This window comes from Chinchilla lanigera, unplaced genomic scaffold (genome assembly GCF_000276665.1).
Source record: "Chinchilla lanigera isolate Chin_1 unplaced genomic scaffold, ChiLan1.0 scaffold00010, whole genome shotgun sequence".
Classification (NCBI taxonomy): Eukaryota; Metazoa; Chordata; class Mammalia; order Rodentia; family Chinchillidae; genus Chinchilla; species Chinchilla lanigera.
This window is the reverse complement of record NW_004955411.1, coordinates 14,013,280-14,040,798: the sequence shown is the minus strand read 5'-3', so window position 1 is coordinate 14,040,798 and position 27,519 is coordinate 14,013,280. Positions and strand designations below refer to the sequence as shown.

Genomic DNA, 27,519 nt, shown 5'->3' with positions numbered 1-27,519 from the left:
TCTAGGGGTTGGGCCGGGGACATAGCTCAGTGGCACAAGTGCCTGCCTGGCAATCATGAGATTCTGAGTTTGATTTCTGGTACCAAAAAAAAAAAAAAAAAAATCTAGAGGTTTTATTAGGGCAACTAAAAAGTTAGTTGTGAAGATATGAACCCATGAGATAAAATGCACTTATCTATAAGTCAATTTAAGCATAAATGTGCATAGTAAATTATTTAGAAGTACCAGTATAACTTAATTTTGGGTCAATTATTAAAATGAATCCCTCTCTACAGGGTTATAGGCAAAATCAGTGATGAGGTGAGTATTCTGTCCAGGCCCTCATTCCCAGTTTACATGGCTCTAGTTCCACATGTCTGCCAGAGTCCCAAGGGTGGACACTCACATCTCCACTCTTCTTTTGTCCCAGCTTGTTCCAACCTCAGAGGAATTGTCATGAGTGCAGCCCAGTCAGAGTTCTGCAAATATATTCATGTTATACTTCTTATGTCTGTCTCTTTTCTTCATTGCTAGTTCTTAAATCAAGAAATGCAGAAAATACAGATTTTATTCTCTTTTCAGTTTCTGTTCAAATGACTTTGAATGAGACTCTTCTGTGTGAGCTTATGACCTTTAGAGGGTGATTCATAGCCCAGAAACAGCATTACTTGGGAATTATTAGAAATGCACTATTAATAGGTAAATACTGGAAGCAGCCCACATACCACCCATCAACAGACAACTGGGTAAAGAAAATGTGGTGTTTATATATAATGGAATACTACTCAGCTATAAAGAAGGACACATTTCAGACATTTGTAGGAAAATGGATGCATCTGGAAAATATAATGTTGAGTTAAATAAACCAGACACACAAGGTGAAATACCATATGGTATTTCTCAATTGAGTGGGCAATATAAAAAAAGAAGATGATGAAGGATGGATAGAAATATTTCTTATAATATGGATAGAAAGGGACAAGGGGACAAGGGGACAGATTTCTTGCAGTAGGGCAGTAGTCCAAGGGAACAAGGGTGAGGGGTGAGGAGAAAGGGAAGGGGAAATGAGTGGAGAATGTGGAGGATCCTAACAACCCCAATGAATGTAAACACTATATGCTATCAAATGAACTAAGACAAATAATACCAGCAAGTACAAAAGGGGGTAGAAGAAGTGGAGGAGGAGTGGGGAGGGTGATGGAAGAGGAAGGGGATTGAAGAAAAAAAGAAATGCTCTATCTTAGACCCTATTCCAGACTTCCAGGATCTGAAATATGAAGTGTATTTCCCTTTACTAAACTCTAACACACTTTATTGAAAACATTACTTACATTCTGTCTCTCAATAAGAGACAATAAGGTCTGCAGTCTGAGTTAAGCAAGGAATCTCTATTATCTAGTTCACCATCGGAGAGCTAGGACCTGGAATAATTCCTGGCACACAATGAGTGCTTAGTAAAGACCACTGAATGATGAGTGAATGGATAGAGGCTGTAGTGAGGGCTGTTTGCTTAACCAAGTTAAGTAACCAATGTGTTTAGATGGGCTCAGTGAAAGAGTAGTGCTAACAGTGGAGACATGTGAGGCATGTAATTAATGCCTCTGATGCTGCTGTTATTTCCTTGAGGAGATTTTCTGCTTAGTCAACTGATTAAGGAAGGGTAGATAATGTTCGAAGTCAGACAACGACTGGTCAGCTTTGGAAAGAAGTTCACTTGTTCTATTTTACCATATCCTCAAATTGTGAGATTTGTGCTGCATTGCTGAAATTACTACCTGGTCTCTTTTTTTAGCCTAAAAGTGTGTTCCCTTTTACTTTAAAAAGGTCACCTTCTGGTTAAATGTACTTTTATGTCTTTTCCTCAATTTTATTCCTGAAATTGTTCTACGATCTCCCCACTCCTTTCTTTTCCCCTCTTTAGTGTTGACTCCTTCTGCTCTATCTCTTCTTCTTTCTCTTTTTCCAATGCTTGTCTGCCTGGTCTTTATTCTACCACCCTCTGTCCTACATTGAAGGATGCTTTCAGAGCTGTGAGTCTGATAATGTTCTCCTTTGGTTAAAAAATTGGGGTGATTTTCTGGTGCTACAAGGTAAGATCTTTTTTTTTAATTTTAAAAATAAAAGGAGGAAAACATTAACAGACAGACAACATTTTACAAAATAGCAAAAGAACAGTGCAGACAGTATGGAGTTACAAAGTGGTAGGGAATTAACAATGCTTATTGTGTTACATATTGATATCTTCAAAGTGGTTTCTCATAAGATCTAATGCCCTTAGCAAGGCACTCGAGGTCCCTCGCGCTTATGCTGCTTGGCGAACTTCTTCTTCCTTCAAAACACTGGCCACTGCAAACCTCTCCTCATTCTCCAAATATCACTTGTGTATTTCCATACCTTTGTTCATGCAGTTTATCTGAATAAATCATCAGCCTAGTGAATTGTTATATCATGTTTTAGTTCAAGATGGATTATTTCAACCTGTTCTCTCCTGTGTATTTCTTCTGTGCTTTTTGTAGCACTTTGTGCACATTTCTTTTACAAAATTCATCATGCTGTGTAGCTTACTTGTTTGCTAAGCTTTCCTTTCTAAGAGACCATATTTTCCTCAGGGGTCTGGGCTATGTTTTATTCACAGAACAGTATGTTGAATATCTTGACACACAGATTTAATGCATATTTGTTTGAATAAACTTCACCTTTATATTATTATTTAGAAGACTAAGTCCTCTTTTCTCCCTTTACTGGATTTTTGCAACTTTTTTTTTGTATTAGAAGAGCTTCTCTTGTTAAAAATATGCTCATTTTCATGCCCGATTATATTCAGGTCTATAGCAATTTTTAAAATAAGTTTAAAGGGGATGATTCTGTCTTCTGGGATAGTTGCAACTGAGCTAAGCTTTATGAGCAAGTAAGGGTTGTGAATGTCATAGCTCTGTTCCCTAAGGCCCTTGAAACACCTGACAATGCAAGTGAGGCAGGTGAAGGCTAGTTCACAAACTCTTCACAGATATCTGTGAGTACTTTCATCTCCCTGCCCGCTGCTCCTATCATTCTTCCCTTCATACTGCTCTTTCCCAGTCTCAATACTGAATGAAAACCAAAACCAGTTGATCCTGGGACAAAAAATAGATCACTTTAACCTAGGAATCCAAAGTCAAGGCAGTAATGACTAATCATAGTGATTCATTTGATAAGTACAATTGAAATATATATAGCAAAAACTAATTGGAGAAATTTAATTGCATGGTAAGAACTGAGATGTAGTGGGGAGTACCAGAAACTATACACATTTCTACAATGGAGAAGTCAGTGGAAAGGAAAAGATGTGAACCTGGTCTTTCTGCTCTTGTCCAGATGGAGCTGCTGCATGCTCTCCAAGCTCATGGCTTAGAGAACTGGGAGCTCTGTGTATCAGAGAAACCACACAGGTTACCTCAAGTAGTGGTGGTTTATGGTAACTGCTGCAATAAGAGAGAAAGGAAATTTTGGACTGTTCTGCCAGCTGAACCCCAAGAATTTGGTGACTAGTTTAGAAACAGAAAACCTATTTGGGAAAGTTAACTGAATTTCATTTCTGTGCTGCACCTGGGATGCAAGTCTTACCTTGTTTAGGTTCAGCCTTTGTTCACCTCTTTCCTTTTGGTTACAAGGACAATAGAATGTCTCTTCATTATTTTCAGTTCAAATTCTTGAGAGAGTTAAGAATGTTATTACTGTAATTAACCTTGGGTTCATAGGGAGCTTCAGTACCAGACCACCTCATAGCATATGGGCAGCCTACAGTTCCTTGGTGCAGGTGTCCAACTCCTCAACCAATTGGGTGCAGTTCAGGCGAGGGGAGAGGTCACATGCCACATAGTGGTTTATGGTGAGGGATCATGTAGAATCACTTTGCTCGTTAGAAGATGTACTTGGTAACCCATTTTGAAGGAGTGAGTAGGCAGGACAGGCAGTGTAAGCGAGACTGTTTCTATATAGATATATTTTGGAAACTGGTGATTTCTCTTCAAATTGCCAATGGGGCTGATAACTGCATATCCTCCTCCTCCATTTGGTACAGTGTCAAACAGTCATACATGAAACAGCCTGTACATTCACAGTACACCTGACTTTGACATTACATTCCTAATTGGACTCTCCTGACCACTCAGCCAGTGACACTTGCCTGTATCAAACTTACCTTTTCTTTCCTTACTGAGGTTGGGGCTATTGTTTTTGGGTGTGGATGTGTATATGTGTGTGGCCTTAGTTTTTCATTAATGAAAAAAAAAAACAGATAAATAAGAAGTAATCAAGTAAAGTGGTCAATTAAAAAGCTGTAGGCTGCCCCAAAAGATTTATAGCAATTGTCAACACCGCTGAGATGTTGGTTGTTCTCATCCTTCTCTATAAAACGCCTTCCCCTAGCTACCAAAGAGTGGGAAGAAATGGTGGCAGAAGGTTTGGCTGGCAGGCTCAGCTTATCTATACAGCTGCTTCTCACCTCTGATTGTATATTTTACCAGCACCTTCCTTATAAATTTACATAGATATTTTTGCCATAGTACTAAATTATTCTCTTTTGCCATCCAAATTTCAACTCAGGCTTGATTGCTTAACTGAGTAATTGGCTTACTATATTGCTAATTCTTGTGTCCTTAACTATGAATCAAAAACACTTAGGATCACTGATATGCTTATTATCAGGCTGCCTATAAGTGTAACTTCTCCCTCATGGATTACCATCCTTCCTTTAGCTGCTTTCATAAATTAGATTTAAAAATCACCCATTGAGGTATGATTATTGGATACTACACAAACTAGAAAACCATAGTAGTCTATATATTTGATTTCTTGTGCCCAACAATACCATAATATGCCTTTTTGATAATACGTATTCTTGTTTATATATATTTTTTTGAAGAACTATCCACTCTTTTTCATTCTCCAGAAATTTGGATATCACCTTCATTTCACCTAAGATTTGGATGTGCAAAATGCTCTCCTCTGCCTCCGTTCTCCCCACCCATTCAAGCAAAGGCAAGGTTCTTAATTCTAAAATGTTTTATCAAAGTAAAAATAAATACAAGAATCCTCCTAAATATCTTGTCTTAGGATTTGGGTTGCACAGATTTGCACCTGGATTATCTGCCCTCTTCATTTTTGCGCCTCTTACAGCGATCACTGTGTCCAGTATGATGACAAACTCACAGCAGATATCCGATTAACCTTTGTGAACTCAAAACCTGATTGATGTTATCTTCCAACCTCCGCTGTATGTTGACTTTCTTTGTATCATTGTTCTTATGTCTTTTCTTTTTCAATAAAACGTTTTATAATTCACAAAGAACAGATGCTCAATAAGTTTCGATTACCTAATACTGTAAATATCTACCAGCTCCTCCCATTGCTGTTTCTTTTGTGTCATTATCATTGTCTTGATGCCCCCCTTTCCTTTATGCTTTATTTTCTTTTTTCTTTTGGCACTGGGGATTGAACTTGCAAGTACGTTGCAGTTGCTAGTACCTTGGGGATTTGCAATTGCTAGTACCTGGGAATTGCAAGTACCTTGCAATTGTTAGGCAGGCAGTTGGGCCAGTGGGCTACATCTCCAGCCCCACCCTTTCCTTTAAAATTTAAATATTTGACAGCTCTGCTTTCATAGGATAAGGGAATAGCCTTACTTGTTACATAGTTCTGTTTCTAAATTTCTTAAAGTCTATAATCAAGGTGTCCATTTCAATTAAATTTGACAAACATGTATATGAGAAAATTGAATGCCACTGTGTACCATGCTCTGTGCTGGATGCCTCCAGGGAGCTAATAGATTACTTTTCCAAAGCAATTTTCTCCTTGTATTGATTCCCATCAATTCCGAATGAAACAATTTGAAAATATTTTTATGGTAAGGCTGAAACCTCATGTGTGTTCTCCAGCATGTGGCTTATAGATAGAGAGGAGGGCCTCTGGTTAATTTAAGGGTTGTGGAAGTATCCAATGTATTCTTACCACTTGAAAGATTTCTTACTGTCAGCTGAGATTCCATCTCATAACGTCATTCCTTACTTGAGGACATATGAAATAGTAGAAACCATTCTTGTTTCCCTCCAGTTTAGGAGAAGTTCTCCAATTTACAAACTAGTGAAGGTCTGAAAAGGTGTCCACTATTCCTCTTCAATTGTCAGTCTGAGATGACATGGGTGAGACTCTGCCTATGGTCTCTGGAAGCTTTTCCATCTGATGCCGGGAGTCAATTTTTGGAAGCATTAATATTACACATGTATTTCTCCATGCTAGTAGATATTTTATCGTGTCACTTTCTTAATTATTTCTGCATGTCATAGACATGTCTTGTCTTTAACTGATGTGATGTCTGTATTTGCTAGCCTAACTCACTTTGAAGTTGAGAAAATTCAAATTGGCATTGACCTTTGAAACCTTCCGTGGTGTGTGGGAAAACTTCACAAAAACGTATTTACCGGGGCTGGGGATTTAGCTCAGCAGCACGGCGCCTGCCTGGCAAGCGTTAGGTGGTGAGTTCGATGCCTGGTACCGGAAAAAAAAAACCCCCCCCCCCCCAAAAAAAAATTTCTTTAAAAATGTATTTACCATGTTTATGTGTGCCCTCTAAGCTCTCAACTCCTACCTAACTTCTGAACTAACATTAGGGCTTCTAGGTACCCCATGTTCATGCTGATATGTCTAAGTTTCTCAGCAGGTGGTGATATTGGTATTTTAGGTAGGGCAATCCTTTATTGAGTTCCACTGACTTACATATTTCAGGCATTAGCCTCCTTGATTTCTTTCTTTATTTTAAAGGAAAAGAACAAAAGGAAAATAACAAAAACAAAGACAAAAACAAAACAACACAAAAGCAATAAAAATGATACAGAATTTCAAAAAAAGATGATAGAAATTAGCAGTGGTTGTTGTATTACATATTATTATCTTCAAAGTATTTGCTCATTCAAGCAGTTTTGGCAGCTTTCAATGGAAGCTTTGATTTCCACCTTGAAGACAGGGGTAGGCAGAGAGTTCATGAACAAAAACCAAATTGCCTCTGAAATACTTCAAAGAATCAACAACTTGGAACTCATCCTACTGAAAAGTTCCTGCACATCCAAAGAAATCAGCAGCAGAGTAAAAAGAAATCCCACAAATTGGGAAAAAATTTTAGCCTACTGGCCCTAGGACAAAGGACTTCTATCTACAACATATAAAGAATTAAAAAAAACATCAGCCCCCCCCCCAAATTCAAAGACCCAGTCCAAAAATGTGCAGCTGAGATGAATACACACTTCTCAGATAAAGAAATACAAATGGCAAATAAATACGTGAGAAAATGCTCACCATCATTAGTCATTCGAGGAAGGCAAATTAAAACAACATTGAGATTTCATCTCACCCCAGTAAGAATGGCTAGCAGTAAGAAATCAACCAATAACAAATGCTGGCAAGGCTATGGAGAAATAGGAACCCTTCTCCACTGCTGGTGGGAATGCAGACTGGTGAAACCACTGTGGAAATCAGTTTGGAGATTCCCCACAAACTAGGTCTAGAGGTCCCATTCAACCCAGCTATTCCCCTTTTGGGTATTTTCCCAGAAGGTCTGGAAACATCATATCACAGCAATATATGTGCACCCATGTTCATAGCAGCACAATTTGTAATTGCTAAATTGTGGAAACAACCCAAATGTCCATCCACTGAGGATTGGATAAAAAAATTGTAATACTTTTATATAACGGAATATTATTCAGCTATAAAGAAAGATAAAGTAGAAGCTTTTATAGGTAAATGGTCACAACTACAAACCATACTCATAAGTGAAATATATCAGACTGGCATGTGCAGGCATCATATTGTCTCACTAGTGTAAGACCTGAAAGCGTGAGTAAAAACTAGGAGGTATGATAGACATTGTGAAATGAAAGGAAAATGCTCAAAAGTAAAGGGCAACTGGGGTGTGGGAAAATAGAAAGGAAAGAAGAGGAAATTATGTAAGTATGTATGTACAGGATAGCTAACAGAGTTGTACTACTGTCTTCTATTGCTCTACAGAAAGGAACAATTAATGATTACTCGTTTGATTGATCTTGTATATCTCTATTTGTTTTCCTGAGAAACCGCTTTGAAGTTATCAATAATTAATACAACAACCATGGTTAATTTCCTACAACTTTGCCTGTAACTCTGTTTTGTTTGAATTATTCTTATGCCATTTTGTAAATGGATGTCTCTCTGTTAATATGTTTTCCTTCTTTTATTTTTTAAAATAAAAAAACAAAGTAGTTGCTCAGATTACCAGTTATAGGCATGAAATATTGATCAAATAATTGCACATTAACTGTTCCTTTCAATAAACCAATAGAAGTTAGTAGTACAATCATCCTAGCTATCTTGTGTGTGAATATGTATATTTCCCTTCTTTATTTTTTTTTCTTTCTCTCATCGCAGTTGTTCATTCCTTTTGAGCAGTTTCTTTCCTTTTCACAATATCAATTGTACCTTCTAGATTTTATTTACATTTTCAGATTCTTACACTAGGGAGACAATACAATGTTTACACATGCAGGTCTGATTTATTTCACTTATGAGTATGGTCTCTAATTGCATCCATTTACCTGTAAAAATTTTGAGTTTACCTTTCTTTATAGCTGAGTAATACTCCACTGTATAAAAATATCACATCCTTTTATCCATTCTTCAGTTGATGAGTATTTGGGTTGTTTCCAAGATTTAGCTATGACAAATTGTGCTTATATAAACATGGATGCACATATATCGCTGTGGTATGATATTTTCAGTTCTTCTATAGAAATACCCAGAAGGAGAATAGCTGGGTTGAATAGGACCTTTAATCCTAGTTTTCTGAGGATTCTCCACATTGATTTCCACAGTGGCTGTATCAGTCTACATTCCAACCAACAGTGGAGAAGTGTTCCTTTTTCCTCACAGTCCTTCCAGCATTTGTTATTGGTTGATTTCTCAATGATAGCTATTCTTTGTGGGGTGAGACAGAATCTCAGTGTTGTTTAAATTTGCATTTCTTGAGTGACTAATGATGCTGAACATGTCTTCATATATCTATTTGCCATTTGCCTTTTCTCATCTGAGAAATGTGTATTCATTCCAGATGCCTATTTTTGGATGGGGTCTCTGAATTTTGAGGGTCTGATTTTTAAAAATTATTTATGTGTTCTAGATAGAAGTCCTTTGCCAGAGGGATAGTTTAGCCTCCTTGACTTCTACACTAAATGCAATTACTTTTTTCCCTCTGGAGATAACAAAAGTGTTCACATATAAAATGCCCCCAAATGTCTTTTAAAACTACTGTGTGGTACTCATTTTTTCTATTTTATTAATAACTTTTACTTCTGTCTTGCTGGTTATAGTTGATACTTCACACACAATATTTTCACATTGTTCTTGAAAACTGAAAAAGACCTGATCCAATTATGGTTGTCATTTTTCTGCACTTTTAACTAAAATTTTGCCTTTATTTGTATTTCTATTATAGTCATATACTTCCCTTCACTAACTTTTCTGCTGGCCTCACTGGCTTTGCAAATGCAATGAGGAATAAAGGTTAAAATTAAGTATAGAAGACCTTAAAAACTAAGCAAATGCAACAAACATTGGTCGACTAAAACCAATGTGAGAGTTAATACTGAAATACTTTGCGTTGGTAGCCAACCCAGTGGATCTTGTTTGAGAATTTAACTCATATTTAGTAGTCAAAATTTTTAAGCTGAAGCCTGTAAATACAGGCTATACTGTTATCCAAAGTAGACAGGGGTAACAGTGCCCATAGAGGTTCTTACTATTGCTAGTTGTAACTAAAAGACGTGCCAGACTTACTAGGGAGTGACTTATATTTAAGAATTCCTTCAACAAAAAGACAAACTGAGCAAGACACAGTGGTGTACACATGTAGTTTCAGTTTCTTGGGAGGCTGGAGCAGGAAGATCACTTGAGCTCAGTTCAAGGTCAGCATGACCTTGCCCCCAAAGAAAAAAAAATTAATATAAACAAACAAAACAAAAATGGAAGTTCTAATTTCTAATGGAGGTACTGGAAATATAACCTGGGGAATATTTTTGACATGTTTGCATTATAAAAAATGACAATATTAGAAGGTATTGTTAATTTCCTTGGATTTAAAGGGGTTATAGGAGTCAACAGCAGCTGGCACTATTAAGTGAAATGAGCAAACCAAGCAGGAAATCTCTTTTTCAATAAGTTTGGTTTATACTAGGAAATACTTCTTTGTTAATGGCAGAAGTAGTGGTGAAAGAAATTCATTTACTTAGTAAATTGGAAATGAGTTAGTGAAAATCAGTTATGCATCTGTTTTGCATTTTATTTAAATGTTTTAAAAATGTAGAACTCTTACAATTGCCAAAATTTTCAAGGATGATACACGGATAGTGATGAAAAGCAATGTGAGTTGGCTTTGTACTTTCTAGATATAATAAACATAATAAATACTGGATTTTTAGCATATGTATAAATTAGCTTAAGTCACCTATAATTGGAAAGTCATCCTTTTTTTACACAAGTCACCACTAGCTAGGCAGCCATATGCCTTGCTCTGTAATACTTCTGTTCAAGCAGAAACCAGTATCCCTTGTGGCAGGAGTGGCTTATTGCCCACTTGTTCTATTCTGTCCTATAATATTTGCGTTTTCTGTTTCCAGGGACTTAATTCCTTTTACATTAACAGATATTTAATGAGCACCTACTGTGTATAAAACACTGTTGGAATCTACAGGGACACAGAGGGGAAGCAGACATATTCCCATATTCCCTTGTTTTTAGCAAGGCCCAGAGAAGGACCTTCTGTCTTTGTTCCTCTCATGAGGTATTATCACCAATGGACTATAAGCAGAAGTGATGTGGACAATTTTCACATAACTTCCAGAAAAAGAAATATTTGCTCGTCAATTCTTTCTCTCCCTTCTTGTGTATGGGAACATGGATGGGATAAGCAGTTAGCTTTGGCCATGAAATGAGAACCAGTTACATGGGAAAGGAAGATTCACAAAAGGGAAGGAACTTGAATTCCTAGATAACCTTGCAGAGGAGAATCCCCTACTCACTCTGGGCTGTCTACCACTTGGGAGAAATGTTGATTTTCTTTAAAAAGGCACTATATTTGAGAGCCTTTATTTTGACAGCAATTTACCTAGAATTCTAACTAATAAAAGATGTTTATGTTCAGTGAGAAATCCATTTTTCTTTTCAGTTCGAAGTTGTATCCAGTTTTTTTGAGGGAGAACAAAGGTGGAATAACAGGACAAATTTTTAAGGTGTGGGGGTAAAGTCAATATTGCACTATGGGATTTTAGAAGTTTGATTTCCTCACTGAAAGAAGCTAGCATTTTCTGTTTCCAGGGACTTAATTCCTTTTACATTAACAGATATTTAATGAGTATCTACTGCATGTAAGACACTGTAGGAATCTATAAGGACACAAAGGGGAAGCAGACATGTTCCCTACACTCAAGGAGCTGACAATCTACTGGAGAAGATAGCACAAACCCACAAACAAAAGTGCTGGAAGATAGAATGCATATACTAATAAACTACAAGGGGGGTTCTCTGGAGAATTGAGCTGCAAGAAGTGACTTCCATAGGGACAGGGGAGGAAAGACCTCAGAAAGACTTTATAGGAAAGATGGCATTTGAGCTACATGTTGAAGGATTGGTGGAAGACAGAGCGTTTTGGGGCTCCGATTTCTGAAGCAATGGGAACAAATGATAACCCAGAAAGTACAGGTAATATTCAGAATTTTCTGAAATATGAGGTGGATGAGAAGAAAAGGTGAGAAATAATTGTGCAGAGACATTTTGAGGCCACATTGTGAAGGGGTCTTGAGCGTTATAGTAGAAATCTTTATTTTTTACTGCTGGAGAAAGAATAGATTTTGAGTGTTGAAATTTTGCAATTTAAAATTAGCAGTATACTTTTTAGTTTGTATCAGAGTCTCCAGCAGGGCTTGTTAAAACAGATATCAATACGCTTTATTAAGAGTTTTTGACTTAGTAAGCTTGAGTGAGGCCCTAGATTCAGAATTTTTAACAAGTTTCCAGGATATATTAAGGCTGCTGGTCTGGAGATGCTATTGCAAAAACCTCACACTGGTACAGGAAGTTATTTCTTGCAGGTGTATGGGGCAAGGTGGTGGTGAAGTTCAGAATCAGATGAATCCAATAAGAAGAAGACCAAATTACTGAAGTAGAAGAAACTAGCAGAAACAAAAGTTTCTAAAGAAGCAAGTGCACAAGACTTTAAGACTCTCTGGATGTGGGAGACCTGCATGTGACAAAGAGAATCACATTTATCTAATACGACTGATTAAAAGGATAGTAATTCTGTTATTTGAGACTGGGGAGAAAAAGTGGGAGGAGAAGAAGGTTTGTGTGTAGGAAAATGGCCATGAGTTAGTTTAGAAAGGTTGTGTTTGAGAGACCAGTGGAATATTGCACAGAATATTACCAGATGTAATTCATAGGTTTGGAGTTGAGAGTGAGCAAGAGATAGATAGATAGATGATAGATAGATGAGAGAGAGAGAAAGAGAGAGAGAGAGAGAGAGAGAGAGAAGAATTAAACCCATAAGTGTAGATGCCAGAGGCATGAAACTAATTAATAAAATGGCAGTTACTGGGATGGAATATAGACACAGAGGAAGTGACTGCTGAAGACAAAGCCCTAAGATGCAGAATGAGGAGCAAAGAACGAGGAGGTCCGGAGGTAGTGGGAAAACAAGAACAAGATATCCCGGAAGGCATGGACTTAAGAATAGGGTGGTCAGCTGTTATGCCTGATAAGCAAATGGGAGGTAGGTAAGGTCAGAGGGAAGGCCGCTGTATTTGCCTGTTCACAAGTCATCCATGACCTTTGGAAGATCAGACCGGGGACAACTGGGAGGGTGTACTTAGACGGCCAAAGATGAAACATCAGCGGAAGGTGAGAAGCGGAGGCAGACGAGTGGGTTAATAATCAGAGACTGAAGTGAGAGAGGGAGAGAGGAGGTAGAAGCTTGGTGGGAAGCGCCACCATAGGAAACTGATATTAGCGTCCAAGACATGTGAGCAAAGTAATAAGTGAGATTAGAGAAGTGCTGGGGGAGGGGATAGAAGCGAGCTTGCAGAGGAGCTGAGAGGGTACAGATTTACAGGATGAACACAGGTGGAGAGCAGCCAAATCCGTCTTCTCAGTACACGAAGAAGAGTGGAGAGTTTGGGAGAGGCTCTGGGTGAGAGGTGACGGGCAGAGCTTAGGACAGTCACTCAGCTGGGAGTATACAAAAATTTCCGCATATCAGTCCTCCTGTTCCCATTCTTTAGTTTGTCATGGTGAGCTCCTCTACGGACTTGAACAGTCACTCTAGGTCAGGAGAGGCTGAGTCAGACCACTCTCTGTGGCCTCATGTCTCACCTGCATTCTCTGGGTCTCAGGATGCAGCCTGGCATGCAAGCCCCAGGAATGCCAGGAGACACCCATTTCCTGATCTTTTCTCTAAACAGATTTTCAGATTTTTATTTATTTCCAAATATGTGACTGGTGATTTAGTGAGTAATATTCTCCATTGAAATTCATTTGGTTACTGCATTAAACTTCTCACGAAAGCATGCCAAATGTTAAATTACCACCTGAATCCTGCCAGGGTGAGAGCCTATGGGATGTGTTTTGGATACATGAGGCCCAATGTGTCTGTTAGCAACATAATAACGAAAGTAGATTTCAACGATTTCTTATTTGCTTATGTTTCATACTCATAGTAAAAGACTTGGGGAAGTGACAGTGCCTTCACTGTAGATTCCTTTTAAAGAAACAGGAAATTGGGGCTGGAGATTTAGCTCAGCGGCACAGACCCTGCCTGGCAAGCGTGACGTCGTGAGTTCGATTCCCGGTACAGGAAAAAACAAACAAACAAACAAACAAAAAAAATAGGAAGCTTAATTGTAAAAAGCACTACTATTTGCTTGGAAAGAATAGGCTACGTAGTCACAATGCTAGAGGAACAGATTTGAGTGTATATCTTCAAGCTGAGATGATAGGATATCACTTTTGTTTTATTCTCTATGAAGCCATGCAATTTCCAGGGGAGTATGTGTGCATATAGAGCCATAACCTCAGATCTGAAGGCAAGTTATCAGATATTTGATTTATAAGCAATAAGAAATTCTATAAATAAAGATTGGGGGGGCATTATTTAATTAAAGGGTTAGCTGAAATAGCTAGAAAAAAACATAAAAATATTTATTGTATCACTTTATTATCATTTCTATGTATTTTCTGTTTTTTATATGATAATATTTATTTGAAATTATGTACCACAAATAAGACCAGAGGTAGAAAACAATACACCAAATAACAAACTTCAAACAAAAAAGAACACAACAAAGAAATAAACAGATTTCACATACTTACAAACTCTCCTGAACCAAATATGTTCAAGGATTAATACATTGCATCCCTTACCCCCATGTACTGCAGAGGCTGTGATAAAAGTCATGCCTTTTGGCTTTTTACAAACTAAGTATGCTCTCAGCATCTAATGAGCCCTTTAAAGGCCAGCTTAAAGTCTTCATTAAAACTTGTGTACAGCAGTGGGTTGATCAGAGAATTAACATAACCGAGCCATGTCAAAAAATCACTCACTTCAGAGGACACAGTGTAAATGCTCAGACCTACAATTAACTCTTTGATAAAAAACGGAAGCCAGCACAAAATGAAGGCACCCAAAATCAGTCCGAGGATGCGTGCTGCCTTGCGTTCCCTGGAACTGGAGATTTGCTGGCGTTCTCCAAGGTGATCAAGGTCATTGTCAAAGGTAGGGACCCGGATGGCAGTATGGATCTTTTCAAACTCTGTGGTAGGATCTGAAGTGGAGAAATCAGACACACAGAAAGTCTGTGTGAGTTTACAACTTGCGAAAGAATTCTGGCTATCTGTACTTCTGTTGCTTAGATGGCGGCTTGATCCTCTTTTCTGGTAAAGACTCTTGGCTGCATGGTAAATCCGATAATAGAGGATCAGGATCAAAGTCAAAGGGATGTAAAATGCCCCAAATGTTGAGTAAATGGTGTACATGACATGGTCATGCTGGATGGTACACTGGCTAGGGGGCGGGCTGAGTTGGCGGTGGTTCCTCCAGGTCAAAGGGGGCATGGAGATGAACACAGAGATAGTCCAGACAGTGAAGACCATCATGCCAGCCCTCGTGGCTGTCCGCTTCCTGGCATATTCCACAGCATTAGTGATGGCCCAGTACCTGTCCAGCGCGATCACACAGAGATGGAGGATAGAGCAGGTGCAGCAGGTCATATCCACACTCAGCCACACCTCACAAATGAAGTACCCGAGCCTCCAGCTGTCCATGACAATGTACATGATGCTCAGGGGCATGACGAGCACTGCCACCAGGAGGTCAGTCACTGCCAGAGAGCAGATCAGGTAGTTGGCAGGCTGATGGAGCTTCTTGGTGGTGTAGATGGCCAGGATTACAGCAGAGTTCAGCAACATGGTTAGCGTGGTGATTGTCACCAGGGTCATGCAGATAAGCGTCTTCTCAGTCGTGGTTTTGGGCCTGACAAGCACACTGGCTTCTGTGGTGCAGTTCGTGAGGTTCATGTTTCTCTGATTCCAATCTACACTGTGGAGAAGCTGTTAGTTATTTCCCTTCTGTGGGAAGCTGTGTGTGCTTCAATGTCTCTCATTTGTGAGGAGGCTGTAATTTCTTCATCTACTTAGTCTCTTGTGTCCCATTTTTTGTTAGTAAAGGAAAAGGCCACAACAGTTCTTCTGAATGGGGAGTTCCTGGAAAATATTATGGTACTGGTTAATGAATGGAAAAGGCATATTTTCCTGGAAAACATGATTGTATTTTGACATTCATAAAATATCATGCATTTTAGATATAACTTTATTTTCCTCTCTGCAATTTGAATTCATCTTTACATTATTTCTTAAAGGATACTTTTCTTGAGTTAAGTTCCCAAACTCCTTCTGATGAAGGCATTCCCAAATTTTAAGTCTATTTTGCCACTTGAGTTAATTTCATATCTATAATTTCATATTTATTTTATATACAATTATATGTATGTTCATAGTTATTTATATATACATTATTTACATGCAAAAAACCTTTTATATTAGAAAACACATGCTCACATTATATGCCTTTAAAAGTTCTGGTACCATTACATTAAAGAGAAAAAACTATAGTGCTTATCAATGAGCAGTGAATATTTAAACTTTCACAGGGAATATTCAAATCCAAAGATTATTAGTATGACAAAGGGATTATACAATTTCATCTAATTACTTTTGACATTTTACATATGCCACTGTGCATTTCTTTGGAGAACAGAGATAAAAGCATATAATATCCCTTGATGTTGGTAGCAAATTGTTCTTGGTGTAAAACAGCACCATCACCGAGCTCAATTATTGGAGCTGCAGTGTAGCTCAGTTGTCAAATGCTTGCCTTGCATGTGCAAGGTCATGGGTTTGATCTCAGTACTGCAAAAACAAGCAAACAAACTTGAATTCCTTTTGAGAAGGTGGGTAGAGAAAAGGTAGTCAGATATGATCCATGTATACTACATGCATGTATGGAAACATATTAAACTTCAAAGAATGCATTATTAATATGTGTTTAAGATAATTGCAAAATGTGTATAGGATGAAAATTTAAAAGTGTTTAGTATCAGTTAACATTGGAGTTATATGTTTGTATGTATGTACGTATCTATCTTCCTATGTATCTATGTATCTGTATCTATGTATCTATCTATCTATCAATCTACCTATCTATCTCTCAGACAGCTGGATAAATCTGATCAGTTAGTAAGATAGTGACTTTTTTAAAGAAGGGTAATAACCAGCCAAATGTAGTGGCACTCACTTTGTAATCCCAGCACTTGGGAGGCGAGGCAAGAGAATCACTGTGAGTTCAAGGCCAGCCTGGACTGCATGGTGAGACCATGTTTCAAAAAATAAATAAATAAACAAAGAAAGAAAGAAAGAAAGAAAAAAAGAAAGAGGGAAAGGTAATGATCAAATGTACATGTACATTCATGAGAATCAGGCAACCAAAATCTACCTGGGAATATAAGAAGCTAATGGTTGGTAGAAAGAAGGCTGATCATATTCTCTGACTTGACTGCCTGGGATTGAGTCCAATAAGATTTCAAATAAAAACTGGGTATTTTATCAGTTTTATGAAGTGACATAGATTGGTATGCCTTGGATTTAGCAGATACAATAATTTTAGCAAAAGATGGGCGCAGGAGCTGCGAGGTATGTGTAAAACAGGGAGAGAATAGGAGTGTGAGGCTTTGAATGGATTTGTGACTAGAAGTGAGGAAGCAGGAATAAGAATCTCCAGTCTGTGGGTGAGATTTAGCCATTGATACAGTTTCTTCTGTTCACCAAGCAAAAAGCAAGAGGAGAGGGAGATGGGGGTCATTGTCTTTCAGATACAGGAAATAAAGTAACAGTGATTTAATTGAATACCACAAAGGGGACAATTGTTCTGAAACATTCTGTATCTTTCTGTGAATAAATGATATTCTTTCTGCCTGAATTTTCCATTATCTTTCTGTATTTCTGTGGATGCAACCTACTTCTGGATGTTTCTGTAGTTCTTCCGTAGAGCTCGTTCTACCAACAATGCCCTCTTTCTTGCAGACTGAATATTTTCTTCCATTATGCTATCACTGAAAGAGAATGGGCCTTGGGATCAGATGAACCTGGCCTCTGACTCCAGAGAGACTACAGACTACATGCTTGGGTCAACCTCTCTTCATTGTCCTGTGTTCCAACGATTTATGTCTTCATTGGGATCACCATCTCTTTAGTAAAATGAAATAAGTTAGTTTTCTTTATGAATGTATTAACCTTTGCTTATGTTTTCTTGGGTTCTTAAGTTTGCTGGGTGAAGTGGTTCTTAGTAAAAAGGCTTTCTCATTATAATGGTAAGACTGAGAGAACTGAGAGAAGCGTGGGTAAAGGATGGAAAATTGTAGATATTTTGCTTTATAGTGAGGCAATTAGGAACTGTAGTTATTTTAAAAGCATGACATAAAGACCATCAGAAATAATTTAGCTAAATTGTTCTCTTTACTTAGATCCCCCTAACTCTCTGTCTGGCTTGCTAGATCCTTTGTACCTCCCAACCTTTCACCAAGATCTCAGGACCCAGAGCTCAGATCTGTCTAATGTCTAATTGCTCCACAGTGAGGTCTTCCTGGACCTACTCTTACCTAGCCATTATGTGTTGCTGTGGACCAAACTTCAAGACAGTGTTAAATGAAAAATATAAAAGATGGCAAGCTGGATATGTGCAGGCTTTTGTGGTGACTGAAAATACAAAGACAAGAAATTTAATTCCTACTCTGAAAGATACATGCACAAAATAAACATTAAAGATATGAGAATGTAGCTCCTCAGACTGTAATATTTTTGAGAATTTAACTAGATATGAGTTACCAGAAATGTAGACCATGCTAGGGGTTGTGAAAATTACAAAATAAGGAAGAAAATGATGTCATCAGAGAAATGATTAGGAGTTAGGGGAAGCAGAAGAGAAGGGTGAGAGTCACTTTATTTTAAAACCATATGATGAAGGCCTATACAGCAAGACAGATCAACTGTGTGATACTTTTTGTCAAGCAAGCATGGTGGCAATAGATATTGTGACATGGGAAGAAAATGCTCAAAAGAAAGGAGTAACTGGAATGGGGGAAAGGAGAAAAGGAAGGGGAAAGGAAAAAAAAATATGTATATACACACACACATAAATGATAGTTAAGATAAATATACTACTAATTGCTATTAGCTCATTGAAAGGAAAGGTATATGTCTGTACTGCTTGATCCTTTTTTTCATACCTATATCTTATATTATGAGCAACTACTTTAAAGATAACAATACACAAAGTACTGAACTTTGTTGCTCTCCTACAATCTTGTTTTGAAATTTTATATAATTGTTTTTATGATATTTCTTTTCTTTAATATAAAAAAATACAACATGAGCACCAATAATTCAGAATATGCAACTGACCAATCAGAATGGGAATTGGCTCTAACAATCTATAAGGCTTTATCTGTACATTTTGGCTGAATGTCTGTCTCTTTTTGTCATACAGCTGAAGGCTAATGAAAATGTGTTAGTGTTTCAAAGGTTATGACTACGGAAAACTTACAAAGGTAAGCCTCATATCCACTTTGGTGTACTATCCTTTACCACAATCCTTTCAGATGTTATGGACTTCTGACTTAGTTTCCTATACACTCAATGTTATTTGCTGAGTATATAAAAAAATCACGCATGGTGGGAACTTGAGCATTGGACTGGGCAATATAACGGCATCAGTGATCTTCACTAGAGCAGTTTGGTGAAGTGATAGAGATGAAAGGCTGAATGTAGTCGTTTAAAGAAAGAATGGGAAAAAGGGAGATAGTGAATAAGGATACTTCAAGAGTTTTGCTGAAAAGAGGACACAAATAAGGTAGCAGCTGTGTGGGGAGGGGATATGGGGCAAAGGCTGTTTTTTATTAAGATTATGTTTTATAATTCAGCTGTTCACAGTTTTCCCTACTGCTGTTCTGGACAGCCTTTCTACTGAGATACAGAGCATTTTGGGAACAAGTGAAAAGCAATCGAGGAAGAACAAAAAGGCACTAAAGAAGGAAGCCAGTGAAAGGGGGGGGTCCGTGGGGTCTGTAGGAACCAGGTAAATATAGAGCTTCTTAGGCACTTTAGGTGGTTTCAGGGACGGTAAAAGGATCAAAGATAGCAGGCACATTCAGGAAATGATCTGTCTCAATTATCTTGGGTTCCTTTGCCTTCTTAAGAAATAACAATGGTTTTTATAGCCACTATGAACTCCTTAGTAGTAGTATGATTTCTAATTAGAAAAGTGCTGGTTAAATAGTGTCTAAACTCTCCAAAGTCTCTTTTGCTTTTTACATAGTGGTGGGGAAGGGAATATAAGATTTGAAGCAAAACATGTTCTGCAGAACAGATCTAACTGCTAATATCAACAGACTAAGCATTTATTCATCTACTGGAGTAGAAAATTAACTGCAATGATAATAATAACTAAAAATAAAAACATTCTACTCAAGAGCTGATGCAGGGACTTTATGGGGCTTTGTAACTTTCAGATTGTGATTCAATTATGGATTGGGAAATTCCAGTGCACTCTATCAGCCCATCCAAATGGTTTTTCATTAAAATTATGAACAGGAGAGAACCATTCTAAACTAAATTAATCAGCGTATACCATTTCCTACTTACAGGCATACTCCAGAACCACTGATTTATACTATGCCAGTGAAGGTCAGAAAACCAGGGAGATCAAATCATATGAACACTAGATATTAAGTAGACATTGTTATGCTATTCTTCTTGGACGTCATTCTTTGCAGGTAGAAGGAGAGGAACAAGAATATCTTCCTCACCCAGGAGGACTTTCCAAAGCATCTAGTGTTACGTAGAAGGATAAATTAGCTAGTATCTGCTCATCTTAAAGTTCTTAGAGAAGACTATATTTTGGATCAAGTACTTCCATTAGAAAAAGAAATTCACTTTGTAGATTCTGCTTTACTTCATCCTAAAAAGTGTACCAAATTCAGAAGTTTGGGAGAGGAAGCTATAGGTTGTGGGCACATGCCTGGACTCTGAAACAGACTTTACCACTCCTCAGCTCCAGTGTAACCTCAAGTAAGGTCTTTAACCTTTGCCTACTTCCTTAGTGAATTTTCTCCTCTTTAAGTAGGGATTAATGATGCATTCCTCACCAGGTTAGGGTTATTTGAAGATTAAAATACTTAATACAAGTAGAAGGCTTATAATATGACACAGCCAGTGCTATGTTAGTGTTGTCATCTTTTATCCTAGCAATTTCCCCAGGGATTTTTACATTGGGTGACAGATTCCATTCCATAAACACGGATGTATGATAGAGGTCTATATATTTCATAACTCAACCCAATTTCTGACTCTAAGCTACTTACTTCTTATGCTTAGTATTTTCACTGTCCTCCTCCCCAAGATCTCTGTTGGATTATTCAGGCTCAAGGCACTGGGGTTGAGAGTGAGAAAGGCAGAGCTGAGATGAGTCACCTGTACAGAGAAGTCCTGGTATGATATTTACTGCCTGCCTCATATAGTTGTTTCATATATAGGTTGCCTCCCTAACATATACAGGGAATTTCCTTAAACTGGGAACCTCATGCCTATGACACTATGTCCCCAGCCACACCATGACTTTTTTTTTTTTTTGGTTTTTCTCCGGTACCGGGAACCGACCATGACTTTATTTTATTCTGGAATATTAAGTATGCAACAGAGGCTTCCAGAACTTCTGGCCCATGTTTTGAAGCCCCAGGACTTTTCTGTTTCTCCATTTCTAGTCTACATATGTAGAAAATGGAAGTCTCTTTCTGCCTTCTTTCCTATGCTTATTTGTCACTTACTGAAAAACTCTCTTTTCTTTCTTTGGTCATTAGTGAATCTTACAAACCTCCTATGTGTTTGCCATTTGAAAACAACTAGAAATTGTTATGTGTTGTTCCTGCCTTCTGAAATATCTGTGAGCTAAGAAAGCATAGAGAGAGCCACTTCTTTGAATGAGAGAAAGGGAAATAAATATAAAATATCATTCAGCCATATATATGACATTGCTTACTGGCATATTCCCCTTTTCCTAACATTTTTAGACTAATTTGAAATATAGGAGAACTATCCTCACAAAAAATTTTGCCAGACATGGTGGTACATACCTGTAATCCCAGCGCTTCTGAGGCTGAGGCAGGAGGATCTTGAGTTTGAGGCTAACCTAGGCTACATAGTGAGTTTGAGGCCAGCCTGAACCACTTAGCGAGACCATATCTCAAAATAAAAAGTTTTGCTAAGACATTTGATTATCAGAGAAAGTTATATAACATGTCATTGTTAAAACTATGAAGTATCATTAGATTTTAAAAACTCCTAATTAACTCATTTACATTGTATAAAACCACCATGATACAGAGGTCAACGGATTCAAAAGAGCCTAGGTTATACTTTCTCTTCTCTATTAGTATTTTTCCAGTTGTACCTACCAGATACTTTCCAGATGCCACTTCACATTGGTAAGTCATTCCCTCCTACCCCAAGGGTTCTGCTTTGCACAGTCAAGAAAACTGCCCTTAACCTCCATCCCTCTTAGCAGCTATTCCTGGCTCTCCATGATAGGCTGAACTCTATGGCTTCACTTCTTGCCTTCCAGAAATCCTAGGTCACATTTTAGCTATTGAAAATGGAGTTTAGGCTGACTGAAGTCAATGCTTCCAAGATTAAGTCTCTTATATCAATCACTAACTTAAAGGAAGTACAGAGGATCAAGAAATACATTAAACTACATTATGATAATGTAATCATCAAAACATAAGCTGCAGAAAATCCAGGGGTCAAAATACCCCATTTTTTAGAACTTAAGTTTCAGAGGAAAAAAGGATAATGGAGAGTGTGGCACATAGACTAAAAGAGATTTAAAAGACATAAAAATAAAAACAAAGCTAAAGCACCATTACTAGAGATATGTAGTTTGGTAGCTTAACTGAATAGAAAGCCTAGCTGTCAGGAGAGTGGCATTTTTAGAGGGTACAGTAATGGTTATGATTGGGACATAGTTTTTCATAGGCTGGTCAAGTTCTACTTCTTAACCTGAGTAGTAGTGTTCAAGGTTTATTATATTTAATGAAATTATACATTTTATTTAAAAGTTAAAAAATACTTCACTGGAATAATTCATTCTGTAATTTTACTTCATGTTTTAACTTACATATTGCCTTTTATACTCTATGATCAGCACTGGTGAACTTAATTATGAAGGATATCCTGCCCCTAGGAAAGGTCAACATTCATCTTTCCCCATACAGTACAGCTGTTTTTGGATATTAATGTTTATGACACTCTCAAGTCTTAATTTTACCAGTTCATTTAATTTAGTGTTTTTTCAATAATTACTAATGATCACCATAGATATTGTCTCATTTCTTCTTTGTTCTCATTTAAACGAAATGACCTCAAATCATTAAAAAAAAATCTCCAGTATGTACCTATTTCTTCTTGTCTATTTCAGAAGGGGCAGGTTGGCTTCATATTACAAATTTTACCTAAATTGTTAAATTCACTTCCTTTTGCTTCAGAAGGGCTTTTATTTACCTATGTAGGAGAAAAGAACCTATGTTATATGTAGAGCCTATGTTTGTCAACTTTATCTTTTAGAGCAATTGGAGATACTAAATTATGGGATTTTTAAATTTATTTACCTAAATTGTGATTGGGTATATGGTGCAGTAATATTATTATGCTTATATTAACAAGAATGTAAAAGTTCATATACAACAGACTACATAGAATTTTAGGAATTGTATTAGTCATCTTTTCATAGCTCGTATATAATATTCAACATTTAAAGGAGGAGAAGTTTAACTTGGGTTATGGTTGCAAAGGATTCAGTCCATGGTTGGCTGGCTCCAAGGCAGGAACATTATGGTGGAAAGGTGTGGTGGACCAAAGCTGTCTACTTAATGGCAGTCAGGAACCACTGCACTGGAAAGAGCACCAAGAAATATTGTATACCCTTCAAAGCTATGTATCGATAACCTACCTACAGCTGGGTCCCATCTCCTGACAGCACATGAGTATAAAATTCCATGATCCAATCACCACTTTATTCAAGTTAACAGTTAAGATCAATTGGCCCAGGGGATGTTTAAATGCTCTGCCCGCAATGCTTTTGTCAGAACAATGTCTTTCAAACATTTTCTTCCCCTTTGTGGTATTTATTTATTTATATATTTTTTCTTGCTGTGTGATTGAATCTAGGGCTGTGCACATGCTAGGCAAGTGCTCTGTTCCTGAGCTATGACTCCAACTTACCTCTACTTTTGAATGAAGTCTTTTGATAACAGAAGATTTAAATTTTTCTAGAATTTTTAAAATTTATTTTTTTAGTATATGTTTGTAATACAGAATAATTACATTCATTTGGGGGAATATACATATCACATCTTGATCATTATTACTCCCTTTCTTACCCACTGTCCCTTCCCTAAAACTCTTCTTCATCTTCAAAAAGTCTATTTCCCTGTTACCTTCCATTTCTCTTTTATTTTGTTCTTTTTAATTTTGATGAAGTCTAAGAAATCTATTTTCTTTATGAGTAGAGCTTCCAATGTCCTAATAACTTTTTCTAACCTCCAAGGTACAAAGATACTTTCCAGTAGTTTATTCTAGAAGCTTAATAGCTTTAACTTTCATATTTATAATCCATCCTGAATGGATGATTGTATTTGGTATGAGATACACGCTGAGGTGTAATCCCCCATCTGTCAATGAGGATATCTAGTTATTTAGTATTTTTTGTTAGAAAGACTTTCTTTCCCCCCTGAAACACTTTAGATCCTTTGTCAAAAATTAGTTGCTTGTATATGTACCAGACTATTTCTAGACCCTGTTATATTCCCCTGGGCTTCATGCCAGCGTGACACTATCTTTGTTACTCTGTGTGTCTATTCTCCAACTTTATTCCTTTTAAAGATTGCTTTGGCAGTTTTTATGAATTGCTATATACATTTTAGGATCAAGTGATACATTTATGCAAAGTATTCTTTTTTTCTTTTGGACAGGGTCTTACTATGTAGTGCAGGCTGACCTTGAACTCACAGCAATCTTCCTGCCTCAGCCTCCTGAGTGCTAGGATTACAAGCATGTGCCATCACCCATGGCTTATAAAGTATTCTTGAATTTTGTAAAAATGGTAGGGTTATTAAAGGAGGATTAAAATTTAATAATATCATTTGTCCTCCAATTCATGAACAAAGTAGCTTTCTTTACTTATATGTCTTAATTTCTCTTAATAGTATTTGTAGTATTCAGTGATGTTTTACATATATTTAAAATTTATAAGTGTTTTACTATTTTTGAATTATTATAAATGGAAATGGTATTCCACTTTTCATTTACATTGTTTGCTTAGAGAAAAGCAGTATATTTTAGAATTTTAATCTTGAATCTGTGATCTTGCTTAGAAGTCATCAGTTGTTTTGTAGATTACTTATGATTTTTACATAAAAAGAATCATGTCACTCGCAAATGAAGACAATTTTATTTCTTTTCTAATTTTTTTGCTTTTATGTTTCTTCTCTTATCACACTGACTTAAAATTCTAGTACAGTTCTCAATAGAAGTGGTAAAAGTATACATTTTTACCACTTGCCCGGTATTAAAGGAGAAATGTTCATCCTTCATCATTAATATATAGGTTTCCCCTAGAGAGCTTTTTAATTGGAGGAAATAGTCTTCTATTTCTAAATTGGTGGTAGCTTTTAAATAATCAATGGATATGCAATGTTATCAAGTGTATCTTTTCTATTAAGATAACTGCATGATGGTTTTCTTCATCTTGTTAGAGTAGCGAATTACAGTACTTGATTTTTGAATGATAAATCAATGCTTCATGCTTAGAAAAATTTCAGTTAGTTATTGTGTATTGTCTTTTTCACACAATACTGAATTTCTTTTGCTAATGTTTTAGTAAGGACTTTTTGCATTTATATTTATAAAAGATATTTGAAAATTTCTTTCTTGTATTGCTCTTATCTACTTTTGGTAGCAAGGTAAGCTGGCCTAAAAAATGAGTTTAAAAAATTTCCAAAACAGTTTGAGATAAATATATGTTACTTTTTGGTGAATAATTCTTGTAAATGTATCTGTGAATCCTTCTGTATTGTGAATTTTCTTTATGGGGAAATTTTTATGAATTGAATGTCTTTAACATATATAGACTTTTAGAATTTCTACTTGTTTGGATATTTTTTGATATTTTTCCCCCAGTACTGGGGATTGAGCCCAGGACTTTCACACTGAACTACATCTCCAGTTCCTTCTTAAATTTTTTTGAGACAGGGTCTTGTTAAATCTCTATATTGACTGTGCTGGGCTCAAATTTTTAGTCCTCCTGTCCCAGACTCTCAAGAGTGCTGGGATTACAGATGTGAACACCATGCCCAGCTTGTATCCTATTGATTATGATGTATAAAGGATTTTTTCCATTTTATCTCATCTGTCAAATCCATAGCTAAAATGTTAGTTATAATGTTCCTTTCATATCTGTACTAGTCACTTTCCTGTTGCTGGAGAAAAATGTCCAACATCTGAAAATTAAAGGAGATGAGCTGTATTATGGCACATGTTTTCTGAGATTCAGGTCATGATCAGCTGGCTTCAAAGTAGAAATGGCAGAAGTAGGGGTAGGGTATCATGCAGCATAATGACTCAATCCATGGCATCCAGGAAGCAGAGAGAGCAGGGAGGAGCCAGGTGAAGAATGTGTCCTTCCAGGCATGTTCTCAGAGACATATTCGGCTCTACCTCCTAATAGCACATTTAGCCATAAACCTATCAGTGGTTTAATCTACTGGTATATACAGTAACCCCCGGACCCAGTCACCTTTTCAAAAAGCCTCACCTCAGAACACATGAGACTTTTGGGGGGTATTCTAGATTTCAATCTAAATATCAGCTATATTTCAGCTAAAACCATACTTTGAACAAAATTTACACTTCTAAGTGCTGATATTTTTTATGAAAAAAGTTCTAAATGAATTATCTTAGCCTCTACATTAAGAGACCAGAAGAAAAGGATGGTAAATTAGAAAAAAGTAAGGAAATAGAAAATACAAAGACTAAATAGGATAAAATAAACAATAGATAATAACAGATGAGATTAAATTATTCAGAAGCTGGTTGTTTGAGAGATTAAGAAAGTGAAAAATCTTTACCTAGAATAATCAAGAAAAAAGGGGCTGGGGATTTAGCTCAGCGGCAAAAGCGCCTGCCTGGCAAGCGCAAGGTCGTGAGTTCGGTTCCCGGTACCGGAAAAAAACGAAACAAACAAACAAAACATCAAGAAAAAAGAAATTAGCATCATCAAGAATGAAAGAAAGAATATCACTACAGAGATATTATGATTGAGATTAATCTGGATCTTTTTTACCACTATGATTCATTAACCTTCTCTACAAATTGTGCTTTGATACAATTTTTAAAAATTTTTTTTATTTTAAAGAGAGTAGTGAGAAACAAACAAAAAAATAGAAACAAACAAACAAAAAATAGAAACAAACAATAAAATAGAAGAGTAGCAGCATACCTGTATCATGAACATAAACAAATCAAAGCAGAACATTCAAAGTGATACAGGGCCTCAAGACAAATTAATACAAATCAGCAGTGGTTGTTACATTGCATATCGCTATCCTCAACTACATTGCTCAGATCAGTAGATGTAAGAATGAAAGACTGCTCAAACCACTAAAGACAATAAGAAAATAATTCTTCAATAAAACCTTAGAGATAATGCAGAGTTTCACTAGACAAAGCGGTAGGAGATCGCCACTGTAATTCCACTGCATAATGTTACCTTCAAATCAGTTGCTCAGACCACCAGACACAAGCATGCACAGTAGATAAGAACATAAAAAA

General features: G+C 36.9%; 1 protein-coding gene across 1 annotated transcript in view; it reads right to left on the bottom strand.

Annotated features, from left to right (window-relative positions):
• Positions 1–14,243: 14,243 nt before the first annotated feature.
• Positions 14,244–27,519, bottom strand: part of Htr1e (5-hydroxytryptamine (serotonin) receptor 1E, G protein-coupled) — a 70,651-nt gene continuing 57,375 nt past the window's right edge. Inside the window, exon 2 of the mRNA XM_005377713.2 lies at positions 14,244–15,789. Within this exon, the coding sequence (XP_005377770.2) occupies positions 14,518–15,603 (1,086 nt within the window). The 5' untranslated portion in view covers positions 15,604–15,789 and the 3' untranslated portion in view covers positions 14,244–14,517. The remainder of the gene's footprint in view (positions 15,790–27,519) is intronic.